Consider the following 17,500-nt stretch of genomic DNA (forward strand, 5'->3'; position numbering starts at 1 on the left):
ATATTATAGTATTATATATTTAATATATATATATATATAATATATATATAACTATATATATATATAATGTATAACATCTACTGGTCATTGTATGTAATTGTAATAATCACAAAGGCCTCTTAACTCCTCGAATTTTTTACGCTTTTTGCATACGCTTGTCATACTAAGCCCTAGATCCAATTGCAAGAAACACGAAGTAATCCTGATGGATGGTAGCGAGGTTCGAACCCGCATCCAGAGTATCAGAACGAGGTCGAGTCTCAGAATCACTTCACATTCTTGCATTTGGACCTGAGGATTTGCTGTGACAAGAGTATCGGAAAAGCTTGAAGAAATCGAAAAGTTAGGGTATCTGTTGTCGCTACAATATATATGTACAATATATAATATTTAATATATAATACATATATACATAGTATATATGTGTACATAATTATATATGTATACGTATATATACATATGTATAGATACATATATATTTACAGTATTTAAGCATCCATACATGTATGTATAATATAAATATGTAGATATATTTTATTGCGTGTATTAAATAACATATATATGTTTATTTATATCTAAGTATACATACATACATATATATGTACGTATATATTATTGTTATTATTATCATAATGATGTATCCTACGTATAATCACATCCGGGAACAAGAGTAGTGTCTCTCTCCAAGAATAGCTTTGTTAATTTCATTATGTGAAGTGTGCGCGATCGTGAATTATATAGTTTAATTGTTATATAATGCCGTGGATCAATCCGGTTGGAAAGAATTAGCGCCCAATTTATTTTAGTGAAGATTAAAATCGCTTTTTATTTAAGTTGACAGGATAAATATATGCTGTCATTATTATTATTATTATTATTATTATTATTATTATTATTATTATTATTATTATTATTATTATTATTATTATTGTGTATTTTGGTAGAAGACCCTCTTTTAGGCAAATACTGTTAAAAGATGCCAGATTAATCAGGAAAGGGACCCCCCACAGGATAATACGATTCCTGCTACAGACGGAATTCCTGACGTTCATCCCCAGCACACTACCGTGGCGCTCGCACGAGAGAATCCCCGAGACCTTCGAGGCGAGATCCACGGCTTCGTCCAAGACCGGCCCGACCAAGGAGAATGCAACTCTAGGTCCATGCCGCTATAAATACCGTTCCGCAAACTTTCTTGCTACAATCTCTTCAACCGACTCGTCTGAAGAATGACCTACGAGAAGGTCGAAACGTCACGTAATACCAGCTATACCAGCACCAACAACCAGCCCTTAAACCAAAGACGACCCTGGCCCGAACTGGACTACGCTTACGGAATAATACCGTCACTGACGACGACCCCTGCTTTGACCTGGAACCTGATATCCTGTTCTAAATAAATAAAAGATTCCTTCAGCATTTACAATTTTTTGAAAATTCCCAATATGAATATTGGCCAGTTTACTCAGAAACATCGCTGAGCCTGAGAAGCGAATTGGTAAGGAAAATAGAAAAAAACAATATATAAAATCAACTCGCTTAATTCTGCCATCCTTTTTAACAGTATTATTATTATTATTATTATTATTATTATTATTATTATTATTATTATTATTTTATTATTTATTTTGGTCTATCACAGTCCTCCAATTCGACTGGGTGGTATTTATAGTGTGGGGTATTATTATTATTATTATTATTATTATTATTATTAAAATACTTGAAACGTGGAGACAAATCCACAGATATGTAATTGCATATTATATGTTTTTGAAAATAAATCACAACAGAGGGCTTACGGGAATCCGTTCAATTCCTGTTTTGAGAAATGGAATCGCAGGCAGTCTTTCCCGCTTAGAAAAGGGGGCTACGAACAGATTCCCGTTTTGCAATAATGAAATCGAACAGTATTCCAGTTTTTGAAAAAGAAGAATCTGTTCAATTCCCGTTTTGCAAAGGGAAATCGAACTGATTCCCGTTTTGAAAAGGGGAATAGAGCAGATTCCGTTTGGAAAGCTTTTCTGTTGGGATTTGCTTTTAAGACATATATTTGTTCTCCACTATTATTATTATTATTATTATTATATTATTATTATTATTATTAATTGTAACGTGCAGCTACTTTTATGTGAAGAAAAAGTGGCAGAAGAAAATAAAATAAAATAATGATAATTGAAATTCATAACAATAAACAAATGAAGACCAATGAACACGCACACACAAACTTTTATATACACGGAGAGAGAAGAGAGAGAGAGAGAGAGAGAGAGAGAGAGAGAGAGGCTGAACACATTCACTTTTATTTTTCCTCTACATTCGCGCTGCTGACAGAGGCCATATTTCACCGCGGCGCACTTCAGCATCAACAGTGCTAATTGATTTCCAGAAGAGCACCTTCTGAAAACGAGGTAAACTAATGACGTTGCATCTCTGCGTTCATTGTTCGCCTTTAAGTATCAGTGTGTCACCGTTTTCCTTTATGACTATTATAATGATTATTGTTATTATTCAGGAGATGAACCCTATCCAAACGGAGCTAGCCCTCCCGCCAAAGGGGACATAGACTTGAAATTCAATCTTCCAAAGAACACAGAAGGTAATGGGAAATACAGAAAGAGGAGATTAGTTATACAATAAACAAAAATAAAAATACTGCAACACAAAAGCCTGAGAGATGAGTGGAGATTCGTGTAGGTGAAAGCGCATGAAAGACGTGAGCTTTAGGATTCCACAGACCCCACCTTTTTTTTTCTTGAAAAACATGGCTGTAGGAGCCTACGATCTTAAATTTAGCAGTTTAACTGACATTCCAACTTCTGGTGCTGTTCTTTGTTCTACTGTACCTCCGTTTATATTCTCTCTCTTCCATCTTACTTTCCTTTCAACGCTGGATGACCTGATAAGTCCCAGCGCTTGGCCTTTTCAGCTGAGCTGTCATCTACTAAGCCGGCTGATTTACGATAATGCCAAGGTCACATATTTCTGATAATTAATCTCAGTCGGTACCTTTTAGTTAGGGTTACTAATCAGGACAAGTACAGGTAACCGGACGGTATAATCATTCTGGAGAGTTGAATTATTTTTTTATTTATCTATTTAAATTTATTACTTGCGTGCCGGTGTTCCGTACAGTAATAGGGTAGACATTATTACGTTTATTATAATTATAGACCCTTAGTATATTTACAAGGTCTGGGAAAGGTTTAGTGAGGAATTGTGGCAGATGTGTTGATTCTGTAGTGCGGTTCTTAAAAATCATGGATATTATATATATTTATACATATATATATATATATATATATATATATATATATATATATATCGTATATATATATATATATATATATATATATATATATATAATATATATATATATATATATATATATAATATATATATATGTGTGTGTGTGTGTGTGTGTGTGTGTAGATTTATATAAATAGCTTTGATTTTCAAGGCAATGAACACTTAGGTGAGACATTTGGAAACTGCGATGCTCAGTAGAGAGAGAATGGACTGGAAAGCCTTATAGAGCAGTGTACGTAGAAAATGCACCGTATAATTAAATGAAATTAAAATCACGAAAGGTTAAAATAGGGTTTGAATTATCAGAATGCAAAGTCGTTTTATCAGAAATAGTAGTTCTTAAACTATCAGAATACGATGTCATTATATAGAAAATAGTTCATGAACTGTCAGCATACAAAATCATTATATTAGAAATAGTTCTTCAACTATCAGAATACAAATTAATTATTTCAGGAATAGTTGTTATGCCATCAGAATACAAAATCATTATATCAGAAATAGTTCCTAAACTGTCAGAATACAATATCATTATATCAGAAATAGTTCCTAAACTGCCAGAATACAATATCATAATATCAGAAATAGTTCCTAAACTATCAGAATACAGTATCATTATATCAGAATTCATGAACTGTCAGCATATAGTCATTGTATCAGAAATAGTTCTTAAACTATCCGAATACAAAGCCATTATATCAGAAATAGTTCGTGAACTATCAGAATACAAAATCATTATATCAGAAATAGTTCGTGAACTATCAGAATACAAAATCATTATATCAGAAATAGTTCATGAGCTGTTAACCTACAAATTCATTATATCAAATAGTTAACTATCAGAACACAAAAAAATACATCAAAAATAGTTCTTAAACTATCAGAATACAAAGCCATTATATCAGAAATAGTTCGTAAGCCGTCAGAATAACAAAATCATTATATGCAGTAACATTACCTAGTCATTGCTGCTATACTATCACTACTGTTATCAATGCTACTACAGAGGCTCAAACGCTTTCTAGCTTTACGTAACTAGGACTGAAATTCGGTGAATAGTAGCAGTGATAAAAGTAGTATTCGTTGTACAGCTTCATCAAATCGGTATCTTCGTTTTGGGGAGATGGCTATCGCGAAAGTAGATTAGTTTATATAACCGAGTCTCTTTTTTTTCTTTTTTTATTTCATGGCAGATAATTTTAGTGCTTTGATAAAACTCAAGGTCCTGAACTTCATTCCTCAAATTTTTTTTATCTTAATGACTAGATTAATAATAATATTCTAAATACGATACACAGAGAGAGAAACACATGTATGTTTACACATATACACATAAACATACATACGATAGCCATACATATGAATTTCCATTATGGAATCTGCATTCTATGTGAGACAGAGAGAGAAACACATGTGTGCTTACACATACACACACAAACATGCATACGAAAGCCATACATATGAATTTACATTATGGCATCTTCACTCTATGTATGAGACAGAGAGCGAAACACGTGTCTGCTAACACATACACATAAACACACACACATACATATGAATACACATACGTGCATATGCAAAAGCCAGCGTTTGAGTATTCATAAGGTAGTAAAACCATTATGTCATGAACAATTGTTAGGGGAGGATGGAAAGTCAGATGGAAGAGAGAGAATATGAATGGAGGTAAAGTAAAAGGAATGAAAGGGGCTGCAACTGGGGGCCGAAGGGACGCCACAAGGAACCTTAAATACTACGCGGAGAATTAAAATAATGCAGATAGACTCAAAAGCACAGCGTCCTATGTGAGGGTAAGGAGGTATAGAGACCAGGTAGGACACGATATCCTACGTCAAGTTTAAACGTATGACCAGGATTTTATTAATATCCGAGAAGGCTTAGAATATCTTTCGCTTTCTCCAGAATTTGATTACGAGACCCCGTTCTGTTGCCATGGCAACTGCGGTCAAGAAAAACGGGTTTGATGACCGTTTGATCCGCATGTCCTGATTGTATGTATGTATGCATGTATATGTGTATGTATAAGAATACAGCAAATGCTGAACTTGAAATCATTCTCAAGATAGGCTTAGGCTTTGGTAGGTAACGTGGTCTGCGAGCTCTTTTGATAGATAAGTTGTTTTAGAGCTATGTGGTTTGTTAGTTCGTTAACGAACGCAATAGGCCTTAATACACAGAGGGAAATAGATTTAATTCTATTATTGGCTTAAAAAAGGTGAATGACGACATTTATTCAGTCTTCCATTCTGCCTTGGTCGCTCGTTTTCGGTGGGCAAGGACTGACTGGTGGTGTTTCCGATACTTGGCAGTCTCGTAAGTTATTCAGAGCGTCCTCTACGAGAGAGAGAGAGAGAGAGAGAGAGAGAGAGAGAGAGAGAGAGAGAGAGAGAGAGAGGTTGATTGATTGATAATGGCATTAATTAAAAGTGAGAGAGAGTTGATTAATTGATTATGGCATAAGTTAAAAATGAGAGAGAGAGAGACGTCGATTAATTGTGTATGGCATTAAAATCGAGAGAGAGAGAGAGGTTGATTGATTGATTATGGCATTAATTAAAAGTGAGAGAGAGAGAGAGAGACTGATTAATTAGTTATGGCATTAAAAGAGAGAGAGAGAGAGAGAGAGAGAGAGAGAGAGAGAGAGAGAGAGAGACTGATTAATTAGTTATGGCATTAAAAGTGAGAGAGAGACTGATTAATTAGTTATGGCATTAAAAGTGAGAGAGAGAGAGTGAGAGAGAGACTGATTAATTAGTTATGGCATTAAAAGTGATTGAGAGAGAGAGAGAGAGAGAGAGAGAGAGAGAGAGAGAGAGGGGGTGGTTGATTGGCTGATTATGGTAACTAAAGAGAGAAAAGAGGTTAATTGATTAATCGACTGGTTATGGCAATTAGAGAGAGAGAGGGGGGGGCGCGTTTGATTGATTGATTATAGCAACTAGAGAGAGAGAGAGAGAGAGAGAGAGAGAGAGAGAGAGAGAGGACTCGAAATTCTGTTGACAAGCCATATCTCTATGTATGTGAACCAGCTGATGTTGTGGAAGTTTTGTGATCAGAGTTTCATCCACGATCCAGTCTTATTTATGTGCTGTTTGATATACCAACAGACTAAACCAACCATGGATGGTGAATAATATTGAAGCCTAAGATAAATACTTAGTTATGAGAGGAATAATAATAAAGTATAATAACACAGCCTCTTTTATCGCACCGGGGATGGAAATTGTGATTGCGATGTTTATGATGTGAATCTGGAAGCGACTCCTGGAAAAATTCTGGACGCTGGCGGTGTCGTTAATCATTTCACGGCGCTGCCTGATTAATCTTCTTCGTGGCTAGTAGTATGCCGTCACCTCTTCTCTCCCTCCCTCCCTCCTTCCCTCCTCCCTCATCCACTGTTCAGGAATTTCTTGCATCTTCTTCCTCTTCCGTTCGAGATGAGAAAAATGATCCTTGTCACACTTCGGTTCGGGTAAAAAGGATTTATCAGGATGAGGCCAGGTACCCTTATTATTATCTCAGGGTTTCTTTCGTATCCTTAATCATCGTTAATGGTGCCTATTTATGTATACACGCCCGTATATATATATATATATATATATATATATATATATATATATATAATATATATATATATATACGTATCTATGTAAATTTTATATATATATATATATATATATATATATATATATATATATATATATAATTCATACCTCTACAGGGATATGGTTCCAGGGAATATAAGGCAGGAATCACTGCCGCATTTTTTACCTGCATTTTTTACCTTAAAAAGCTGAGTCGTGGATGAACTGCATGTGCGTAAAACTTCCATTTTCTATAGTTATCATTTTCAGTGTAGCATCGCCAAAGTATTATTCATTACATACCCCATTCTCATGCCACAACATTACACAGCAAAACAACTGCTTCAAACATCTTTTGTCTAAACTTTCACATTACTCTATTCCAAAATTGCATGGAGACATTTTACATCTTTGATTAAGACTCACTTTTAACACCAAACCAGTCACTCTCCTGTTTCACATCTTTGATTAAGACCCACTTTTGACACCAACCCAATCACTCTCCTGTCTACTTAATATAACACAGTTTGCGTTTATCGAGAAAAATGTTTGAGTAGAATTCAATCTCTGTTGATTTCACAACCTTGCTTTTAAGACCCACTTTGAACACCAAACCAGTCACTCTCCTGTCTACTTGATCTAACGTACCTTGCTTTTATCATGAAAAACTTTTAATTAGCTTCCCCTCTCTGTTGATTCATAGGCCCTATCTAGGTTCATGTATATGTCTAGTTTTTTCCCTGTTTTATAACCACACTGCTCTTCATACTCTCTCTCTCTCTCTCTCTCTCTCTCTCTCTCTCTCTCTCTCTCTCTCTCTCTCTCTCTCTCTCTCTCTGTATTTAGGTGCCATATCAACCAACCTCACTCTCTCACGTTTTAGTTGCCAAATCAATCAGTCTCTCTCTCTCTCTCTCTTTAGTTGTCCTGATCAATAATCAATCTCTTTCTCGTTTTAGGTGCCCTAATCTCTCTCTCTCTCTCTCTCTCTCTCTCTCTCTCTCTCTCTCTCTTTAGTTACCCTAATCAATCTCACTCTTTCTTTTTAGCTGCCCTAATCAATCTCTCTCGCTCTCTCTCTTTTAAGTTGCCCTAATCTCTCTCATGCCGTACTTTCCATCTGAAACGTCTACACAAACAAACACACACACGAACGTACATCATCCAATAACACTTCCCAGGCATTCTATCCCACTGCCACTGTCCTTAGTAAAGGTGCCTGCATATCCAGGTACTACCATATTAGGAGAGAGAGATGCCTCGTTACAAGGGAGAACTGGTCAGTGAGGAGGACTCCCCCGACGATCCTAAGCTGCACGTCTTCGAGTACAGCAGTAGCGATCCTTCTGCGAAGAGGTGAGTGCCCATATCTCTCTCTCTCTCTCGTCCTCTCTCTCTCCTCTCTCTGTATATATATATATAATATATAATGTATATATATATATATATATATATATTATATATTCTATATCTATAAATAAAATATGTATAATATATATACACGTTTTTCGTAATCTTAAGAAAAAAAAATTATTAATGATAATATTCGTAATTTTTAAAAGGACTTTGACTAGTTTCTCTCTCTCTCTCTCTCTCTCTCTCTCTCTCCTCTCTTCTTCTCTTCTCTCTCTTCTCTCTCTCTCTCAACTTTTTCCTAACCCTTAAAAAAGGAATGAAAAATTAGCTATTTCAAATAACCTTTAACTTTATATTCTCTTCTCTCTCTCGTTCTCTCTCCTCCTCTCTCAAAAAAAAAATCTCCTCTCGTCCTCTCTCCTCTCGATCTCTCTCTCTCTCTCTCCTCCACGTTTTTTCCTAACCCTAAAAAAGGGAATGAAAATTGTTAGCTATTTCTTAAAGAACTTTAACTAGTCTCTCTCTCTCTCTCTCTCTCTCTCTCTCTCTCTCTCTCTCTCTCTCTCTCTCTCTCTCTCTCTCTCTCTCTCTCAACTTTTTCCTAGCCTTAAACAAAAAAAAAGGAATGAAAATATTCGTAATTTTATAAAGAACTTTAACTAGTCTCTCTCTCTCTCTCTCTCTCTCTCTCTCTCTCTCTCTCTCTCCCCAGTTATCTTATCAGATGAACAATTGTTATTGCGTGTGAGTAAGTATCGTAGATTCTAGATTCTGACAGTTAAATCCGACAGTAGCTCCCTGCTATGAGATATGAACGCAGCGAATTACTCGTGACATATAATGATGAGTTAGATCTCTCGCTGTAATACTTTACAATTTCACTGAAGCTCAGAACTTTGTATCGTCAGTCTGAAAATCATTACTCGGAGAGTTATGTAAATGTTTGAAGGGGGAATTTGAAAAATTAAAGATTCTCTAATTATATTCGTTATTATACAAGAGTTGCCAAGAAGTAGTGTTAAGTATATCTCACTAATTCGTTGGCAATGGGGTAAAAACGCCCTTTCTTTTTGTCTTGTTTTTTTTTTTTATTATTACTTTCCTTTAAATCTGGGAGAGAATTTTACTCATAGATGGCCCGGGGTTCGGTGGCGGGGGGCGGGGGTTAAAGATAAGGAGCAATTCTTAGAGGGGGCGTGGTAATAAAAAGGTTCAGAACAACTCACACACACACACACACACACACACACACACACATATATATATATATATATATATATATATATATATATGTGTGTGTATATATATAATATATATTATATATAATATATCTATATATATATATATAATAATAATTATTAATTAACTTATATAGACAGTTACTAATACAACGTCCTAAAGTTAGTTATGTATTTTAGAAAGTTTCGTTCAAATAGATAACAGGAAAGGAAAAGTGGCCATTATGAATAAAAGAGAACTGGTAAAGTTGCAGAATGCCTAGTGACATTAGAACTGTAAAATAAACTATCAGTTAGAAGGTAAAAAATATGATATACTAACATATTGAGAATGATTAGTTATAAAGTCAGGACTCATACGATGTGATTGCTTTCAAAAGCAAAAGGTGTAAGTTGTACAAGGAATTTAGGGTATATATAGGATACATATAGTCTACCAGTCACAGTCACAGTGCTAAGTGTTCTAATGGCCATAAGGAAGTCTTCATTATATGTAGAAATTTTGGATAATAAGTTTATACCTAAACTTAGTCAATTGATTATAAAGGAATATTGGTTTTGAAAGGAGAAAGCCATCCGTGAAATAATGTTACTTAGTGGGAGCTGAAATCACTTGAAATTAATGATAGAATACGCACAGATCCTACAATATCCTTAAAGAGTCCTGAATACATTTGGAGAGGTAATTTTAAGGAATCCTTCAGTATCTGGAAAAAGGTCCTGAATGCATTTAGAAAGGTAACTTTGAAGAATCCTACAATATATGGGAAAAGTCCAATACATTTAGTTAGAGGTAACTTTGAAGAATCTTACAATACATTTATTAGTTTCTGAATACATTTAGAGAGGCAACGATGAAGAATCGTCCAATATATGTAAAAGGTCCTGAATACGTTTGGAGTGGTAACTTTGAAGAATCCTTCAATATAAATTTGGAGAGGTAACTTTGAAGAATCCTACGATATATTTATCAAGTCCTGAATACATTTGGAGAGGTAACTATGAAAAAATGAAATCATATATAAATAATATAATAATATATATATATATATATATATATATATATATATATCTATATAATATATATATTACAAAAAAGAAAAATAGATCACGATCCCAAGTTCGGCTTCTGCAGTAAATTTCCTTTCGCCCAAGTTAAGAATCAAGTGACTTACGATTTGGGGAAACTTTTACCGAACTTTACGTGCATATTTCCTCCCTCAGTTTTCCAGTGGTTTCAATTTATGGCTCCTCTCTTGTCTCCCTGTGTTGCGTAGAGGTTTTATTTTCACTTAATCTTGCGGAATGATTATGAATAAATATAATGCAAATAGGAGGAGGACGAAAAGGAGGAGTTGTATATTTCAACTATTTCTAGCCGACGTTTCGGAACGCGGCCTTGTCATCATCAGGGCTAAAACACAAACGTAACAACGATTAAAGTCAATGCACAATACTGTAAAAAAAAATCATTAATGATAAAATAGAGATATTAGAACCGAATAATAAAAATTAAGACCAACATAACGCCTCAAGAACACTGAGTAACCAGAGGGACAGAAAAAGACTCGACTATTCAAAGATGGAACCAGTTGTTTGATGTTTAAATAAATAGATATGTAAATATATGAATAAAATATATATGAAAGTAAGTCTAATGCAGAGCAGCTGTAGAGAGACGACACGATACTCTTTAACTGTTAAATGTTGAGTTTTTTATGGTAGAGAATTGTTTGATGGTTAAATATATAGATATGTAAATATATCAATAAATATATAAAAGTAATTCTAATGCAGTGTAGCTGTTGAAAATTTGAGGTTTTTATGGTCGAGTTCTAAATTGAATGGATCCATCTTTATCGTGGAAATCTGCGTATCTGATTAATTCAAGATAACGCTGCTAGCATTCTGATATTTCAACTTGACAGTCATGCATGCTTATGCTATGAGGAAGTTCGATGAAGCTTCGTATTACAAAGTCTCCCCAAAATTTTCTATGAGACGCCTAAATCAATGTAAATTTCGTTTACTCGCTCGGATATGCCAATTAAAGTGTTGTTCAGATCGTCGGTAAAAAATGAAGACGAAATTGCTGTGGGATTTTTTAAGTGTTCATCGTTACGTAGAATATCAGAAGTAACATCTTCTTTGCTTAAATCACAGACCACCAACTAATTCCCGCCCCCCCTCCCCTACCCACCACCCCCTAAATAAAAGGGGGGCGGGTTGCTTAACTGTTATTCATATCGTTGGTAAAAAATAAGGACATAGAAATGCTGTGGGCTTTTTTCAGTGTTCATTGTTACGTAGAATATCAGAAGTAACATCTCCGTTGCTGAAATCACAGACCATCAACCAATTCCACTCCCCTCCCCTTACCCTTACTTAACCAAAAAAGGGGTAGGGGGTGGTTGAGGAGGCAGGGCAAAAGCTTCCTCAGGACTTTACATTTCCGGAAAAAGCATTCCAGGAGAGGTCAGCAGCGGAGCTAGCTCTCTCTCTCTCTCTCTCTCTCTCTCTCTTCTCTCTCTCTCTCTCTCTCTTTGAAGACGAGGGAGAACAAATCGCAGCGCCTAAAAGCTTAAGCTTTTGTTAAAACAACGCAGGAGAAACCGCATTCAAGCTTTTAAAGGTGCAATTGTCTTGGCTTAGGGAACGAGAGAAAGAGAGAGAGAGAATGGTGTCTCTGCTGACAAAGTAGAGAGAGAGAGAGAGAGAGAGAGAGAGAGAAATGACAATGGGGGGATGGGTCCTTCATGGCCTTCGCATTGTTCGCCTTAAGTATCCTCTACTTTTTCACAAAGTCACTTTCAGGACTACTCTAAGAGAGTGATCTACTTTACGCGCCTCATTCACCCGGAAGAAGGATTGGCCTACCTCTCCACGATCCTTTGTGGTTAAATGTTGTAAGAAGAAATGTTATAAGGACCTTTTGGCTTTTTCTTTTTTTTGTGCTTATGTATGGTGTACTGGAAGGGCAAGGGTTGCGGGGTGGGGGTGGGCGGATTTTTGGAAAGGGTCAGACAAAATAGAGTAATTACACATTCAAAGGTTTTCATTGTAATGGGTTCTTGTTATTCTCTTATAGTCATAAGATTTAAGGCAGTGGTAGAAGTATATTACACTTACACACACACACATATATATACGTATATATATATATATAAATATATATATATATATATATATATATTATATATATATATATATATAATATATATATATATATATATATTGTAATAGCCACAATACCCTCTTAACTTCTCGAATTCTTCTCACTTCTTGAATACGCTCGTCATCAACAACAAAGCCTTAGATCCAAGTGCAAGAAATATGAAGTATTCTGACGGCTGACAGCAGGATTCAAACCTGCATCCAGAGTGTCAGAACGAGGTCACATTGCCCGACCCTGACCGTGTCGGCAACGTGACCTCCTCCTTCTGATACTCTGGATGCAGTTCGAATCCTGCTGTCGGTCGTCAGAATGACTTCATATTTCTTGCACTTGGATCGAAGGCTTTGCTGTGACGAGCGTATTCAAGAAGTGTGAAGAATCCGAGAAGTTGATGAGGCATTGTGGTATTATTACATAGTATATATATATATATATATATATATATATATATATATATATATATATATATATATATATATATACAAATTTTTTTTAGCTGTAAACACATACTGAAATGGACATATTAGGATAAATAGTTCTTCCAATTTTTAAAATGCGTCCAACTTACTATATCCCTATAACACTTTTCATACCTTAAACCTCCTGTAACCTGTATCTATCCCAAACCTCCTATAATCTATATCTATATCTATATATCCTGTAGAACGAACTATAGAAAGGAAATCTGCGTCCAACTCACTGTATATGCCTATAACACTTTGTATCGTTGTATCTCCATACCCTAAAATATCCTGTAACCTGTAGTATCTATCACAAACCTCCTATAATCTATATCTATATAAATCTGTATCTATTTAACTTATAGAACGAAATATAGAAAGGAAATCTGGCGGTGAACTCACTATTATACCTAAAACACTTTGCATCCGTTGTAATCTCCTACCTACCTCTGTAACCGTGGTACCTACCAAACCTCATATAATCTATCTTTCTATATAAGCTGTACCTATTTATCTTTTAGAACAAAATATAGAAAGGAAATCTCGTCCAACTTAACTATTATTACCATATAACCTTTGCACCGTTGTATCTCCATAACCTAAACCTTCTGTAACCTGTGGTACCTATCCCAAACCTCATATAATCTATAGCTATATATATCTGTCCTATTATCATTTTAGAACGAAATATAGAAAGGAAATCTGCGGTCCACTTACTATATATACTATATTTAACACTTTTGGCGCACCGTTGTATCTCCATAGCTTAAAACCTGTAACCTGTGGTATCTATCCCAAACCTCCTATAATCTATATCTATATAAATCTGTATCTATTTATCTTATAGAACGAAATATAGAAAGGAAATCTGCGTCCAACTTACTATATATACCTATAACACTTTGGTATCTATCCCAAACCTCATATAATCTATATCTATATATATCTGTATCTATATATCCTGTAGAACGAAATATAGAAAGGAAATCTGCGTCCAACTTACTATATATACCTATAACACTTTGGTATCTATCCCAAACCTCATATAATCTATATCTATATATATCTGTATCTATATATCCTGTAGAACGAACTATAGAAAGGAAATCATCGCTATGGAGTCTTGCATCTTCATCAACCGTTGGAACCTCGCAAGCAAGCACTCCAAAACCGACGACGACGAAGGCAGCGGACAGGATGAAGAAGAAGAAGGAGAAGAAGAAGACGACACACAAAAGCAAGAACACCACCCTCACCCTCCCCCCCTGGGCCCCATCAAACAGGGCAAAGAATTCGACGGGTACGTCATCAAGTGCCCGAACGGCTCTTACGATTATGCCATTAAGCTCTGGGACTCCGGAAGGGTAAGGATGGGCAGCTAGCCACGTTTGGCTCTCTCTCTCTCTCTCTCTCTCTCTTCTTTGCTTAATTCTCTCTCTCTCTGTGTAACAGACCAAAACATCGTTGGATGTCCCATTGTAGCCTACTCTCTCTCTCAGAGCAAAATTATAATCAAATCATTAGATAATGCATTGAAAGAGAGAGAGAGAGAGAGAGAGAGAGAGAGTTTGTCTCTATGAAGTTTTTGCTTCGCTCGTGGATAACTTTTTATCTACGAAATTTATTGCTTTATTGTATTAAGTGCAGCTTTATTCATTGTCGCTAGTGTGTGCTGTCACGTGTTTCTTTTGTCTCCTAATTTATGTTAACGTATACTTTATGAATTCACACGTGCTAGTTAACTTGAAGCTTTCTTATATATATGCATATACATACATGTGTATATATATATGTGTATATATATACACATATATATGTAAGTATATAAATATGTATAGTATATAGTTAAATATATATACATATGTACCTTTTTATTTATGGAAATATTTATATATATATATATATATATTATATATATATATATATTTATATATATATATATATATATATATTTACATATACATTATATATATATACATATCTATATCTATATTTTTATATATATATATATATATATATTATATATATATATATATATGTATATATATATATATATATACATATATATATATATATATATATATATATATATATAGAATATATATATATATACATACATACATACATACATACATACATACATACATACATCATATACATACACAGACATAACACCAGTGGTAATTACCACCACTAAAATATAAAACAATCTTAATAAATAAATTTCTAGCGCATTCTGATACACTTTCACCTCCGTGAACTTCATATATATCTCGTCCGCAAAGAACGAAAAGTACCTCGCCTTTTCATCCTTGGAATACCACATTTAGATATCAATGATTCCCAGCGATTCCCGACGGAGGCTCCTTGAAATTCCCGAAAGGAATGGACACGGGACAGTTCAGCTGCTGTCGTCCATTTGAGCAGCTGTTGGAGAGAATAACTTTGCAAAACGTTGTCGTAAAGCTACGAAGTGAAAACGTTTCTAAAAAGGTTTGCATTTCATACGTTTACAGGGACGGCATTACTTTCCTCGTTGGAACGTGTGGTTGACGCACTTGTCTACCGAGTCGGTAGTCGCGACTTCGATTCCCCCCTCGACCAACGTGGAATCAGAAGATTTTATTTCTTGTGATTAGAGAATTCATTTCTCGATGTATTGTGGCTCGGATACCACGGTAATCTGTAGGTGCCGTTGCTAGGTAACCAATTGGTTCCTAGCCATATATGAATATCACTAACCTTTCGGGCCAGCTCTAGGAGAGCTGTTAATCAGCTCAGTGGTCTGGTTAAACTGATATATACTTAACTTATTCCCGATTTATATTTCGATCCTTAGTGAGCTTTAGTAACAGCTACGGGTATGAATATACAACGAACAAACACGTGATGGTTTAGAGTAACAATTATTTAAATATATTTTCTATGTTTTTAATAAGTGATCTCTTTCTTTTCTGTATTTCTCATTCCCTTATCTTACTTCTTTCTAATGAATATCTTAATAATATTCTTTGGTAGCTTGAATTTCAAGTCAGTGGCCCCTAGATGCTTGTTCCATATGAATAGGGTTCATCTTCTGAATAATAATAATAATAATAATAATAATAATAATAATAATAATAATAATATAATACTGTTGAATAAAATGACAGAATTCAGCGAATTAATCTTATATATTATCTTTTCTATTTTTCTTATTACTCGCTTTTCTGGCTTAGCGAGTAATGAGAAAAAGAGAAAAGATAATATATATAAGATTAATTCGCTGAATTCTGCCATTTTATTCAACAGAATTTATGTTTAAAAAGAGGGTGTTCTCCCACAGCCCACACCCCCCCCCCAAAAAAAAAAAATAATAGTCGCTAAGTTGATTTATAAGGAGAATTGAGCAAGTTCTCGAAAGTTCTCGTTTGTATTCATATATTGGTGATATATATTTACACGTACATATATAATAATAATGATAATAATAATAATAATATATTTATTACTGATTAGAATTGGAAACGAATCTGTTCCCAAGATACGGGTTATCTAGCAAGTCTTACAATGGTATAGTCACCCACATAGCACTCAATAATCGTCTCAGACCTCCGTCTTAAAAGTGATGATAATTTGTACTTTTTAAGTCATATCGTTTCTCGTATATTTTCCTATTTTTTAAAAAAATTTAAAAAAAAGGGAAAAAAAATATTTTCTCGTAGGAATTAACCTCGCGTCTCAAGCTATTCCTATATATATTTATTTTAAAGAATGTATATGATACAGTTAGTCAATGTCTGTTCACGTGTAGCTTTTTATTATATATAGATATATATTTTTATGTAATTATTTATTTTAAAAAAATGTGTATAACACACTTCGTCAGTGTGTGTTCATGCGTAGTTTTATTTATATATAATATTTAATTTAAAACTTTTTTAATACTTATATTAAAAAAATAAAAAAATGCGATACTGCGTCAATCTGTTCACTACGACACACACATATATATATATATATATATATATATATATATAATAATTATTATATATTATATATATTATATATTTTTAGTATATTTTTAAAAAATGTGCATGCTACACTGCGTCATGTGTATGCAGGTGTAGGTGCACCATCTTACTGCAAAGCCACCCAATGAAAATTCTGAATATTTCCTGAGTAGGTTCGAGGACGGGAAGTGCGTGCGTGCGCGCTGGCAAAATACGTAGTAATATTATTCTTGACTGCGAAATTATGTTAGCCCCCCTGGAGTATCATTCCTTGCTGCCCCGTTTCTGCAGGAGTGGTTCGTGTTACGTACTTTTAATTCGTATTTTTTGTGTGCTTGTATGCAATAATAATATTTTGATATTAATTAAT

The 17,500-nt window shown here is 34.5% G+C and overlaps 2 protein-coding genes across 6 annotated transcripts in view; both read left to right on the forward strand.

Moving 5' to 3' along the window:
- LOC135216414 (muscle calcium channel subunit alpha-1-like) overlaps positions 1-17,500 on the forward strand; it is an 821,008-nt gene that overhangs the window by 104,029 nt on the left and 699,479 nt on the right. The gene's annotated exons all lie outside the window — the stretch shown is intronic.
- Positions 1-17,500, forward strand: part of LOC135216712 (uncharacterized) — a 22,707-nt gene that overhangs the window by 1,177 nt on the left and 4,030 nt on the right. Inside the window, exons 2-3 of the mRNA XM_064252170.1 lie at positions 8,140-8,264; positions 14,226-14,502. Of these exons, the coding sequence (XP_064108240.1) occupies positions 8,164-8,264; positions 14,226-14,502 (378 nt within the window). The 5' untranslated portion in view covers positions 8,140-8,163. The remainder of the gene's footprint in view (positions 1-8,139; positions 8,265-14,225; positions 14,503-17,500) is intronic.

The sequence above is a fragment of the Macrobrachium nipponense genome, chromosome 6 (assembly GCF_015104395.2).
Source record: "Macrobrachium nipponense isolate FS-2020 chromosome 6, ASM1510439v2, whole genome shotgun sequence".
NCBI classification, from domain to species: domain Eukaryota; kingdom Metazoa; phylum Arthropoda; class Malacostraca; order Decapoda; family Palaemonidae; genus Macrobrachium; species Macrobrachium nipponense.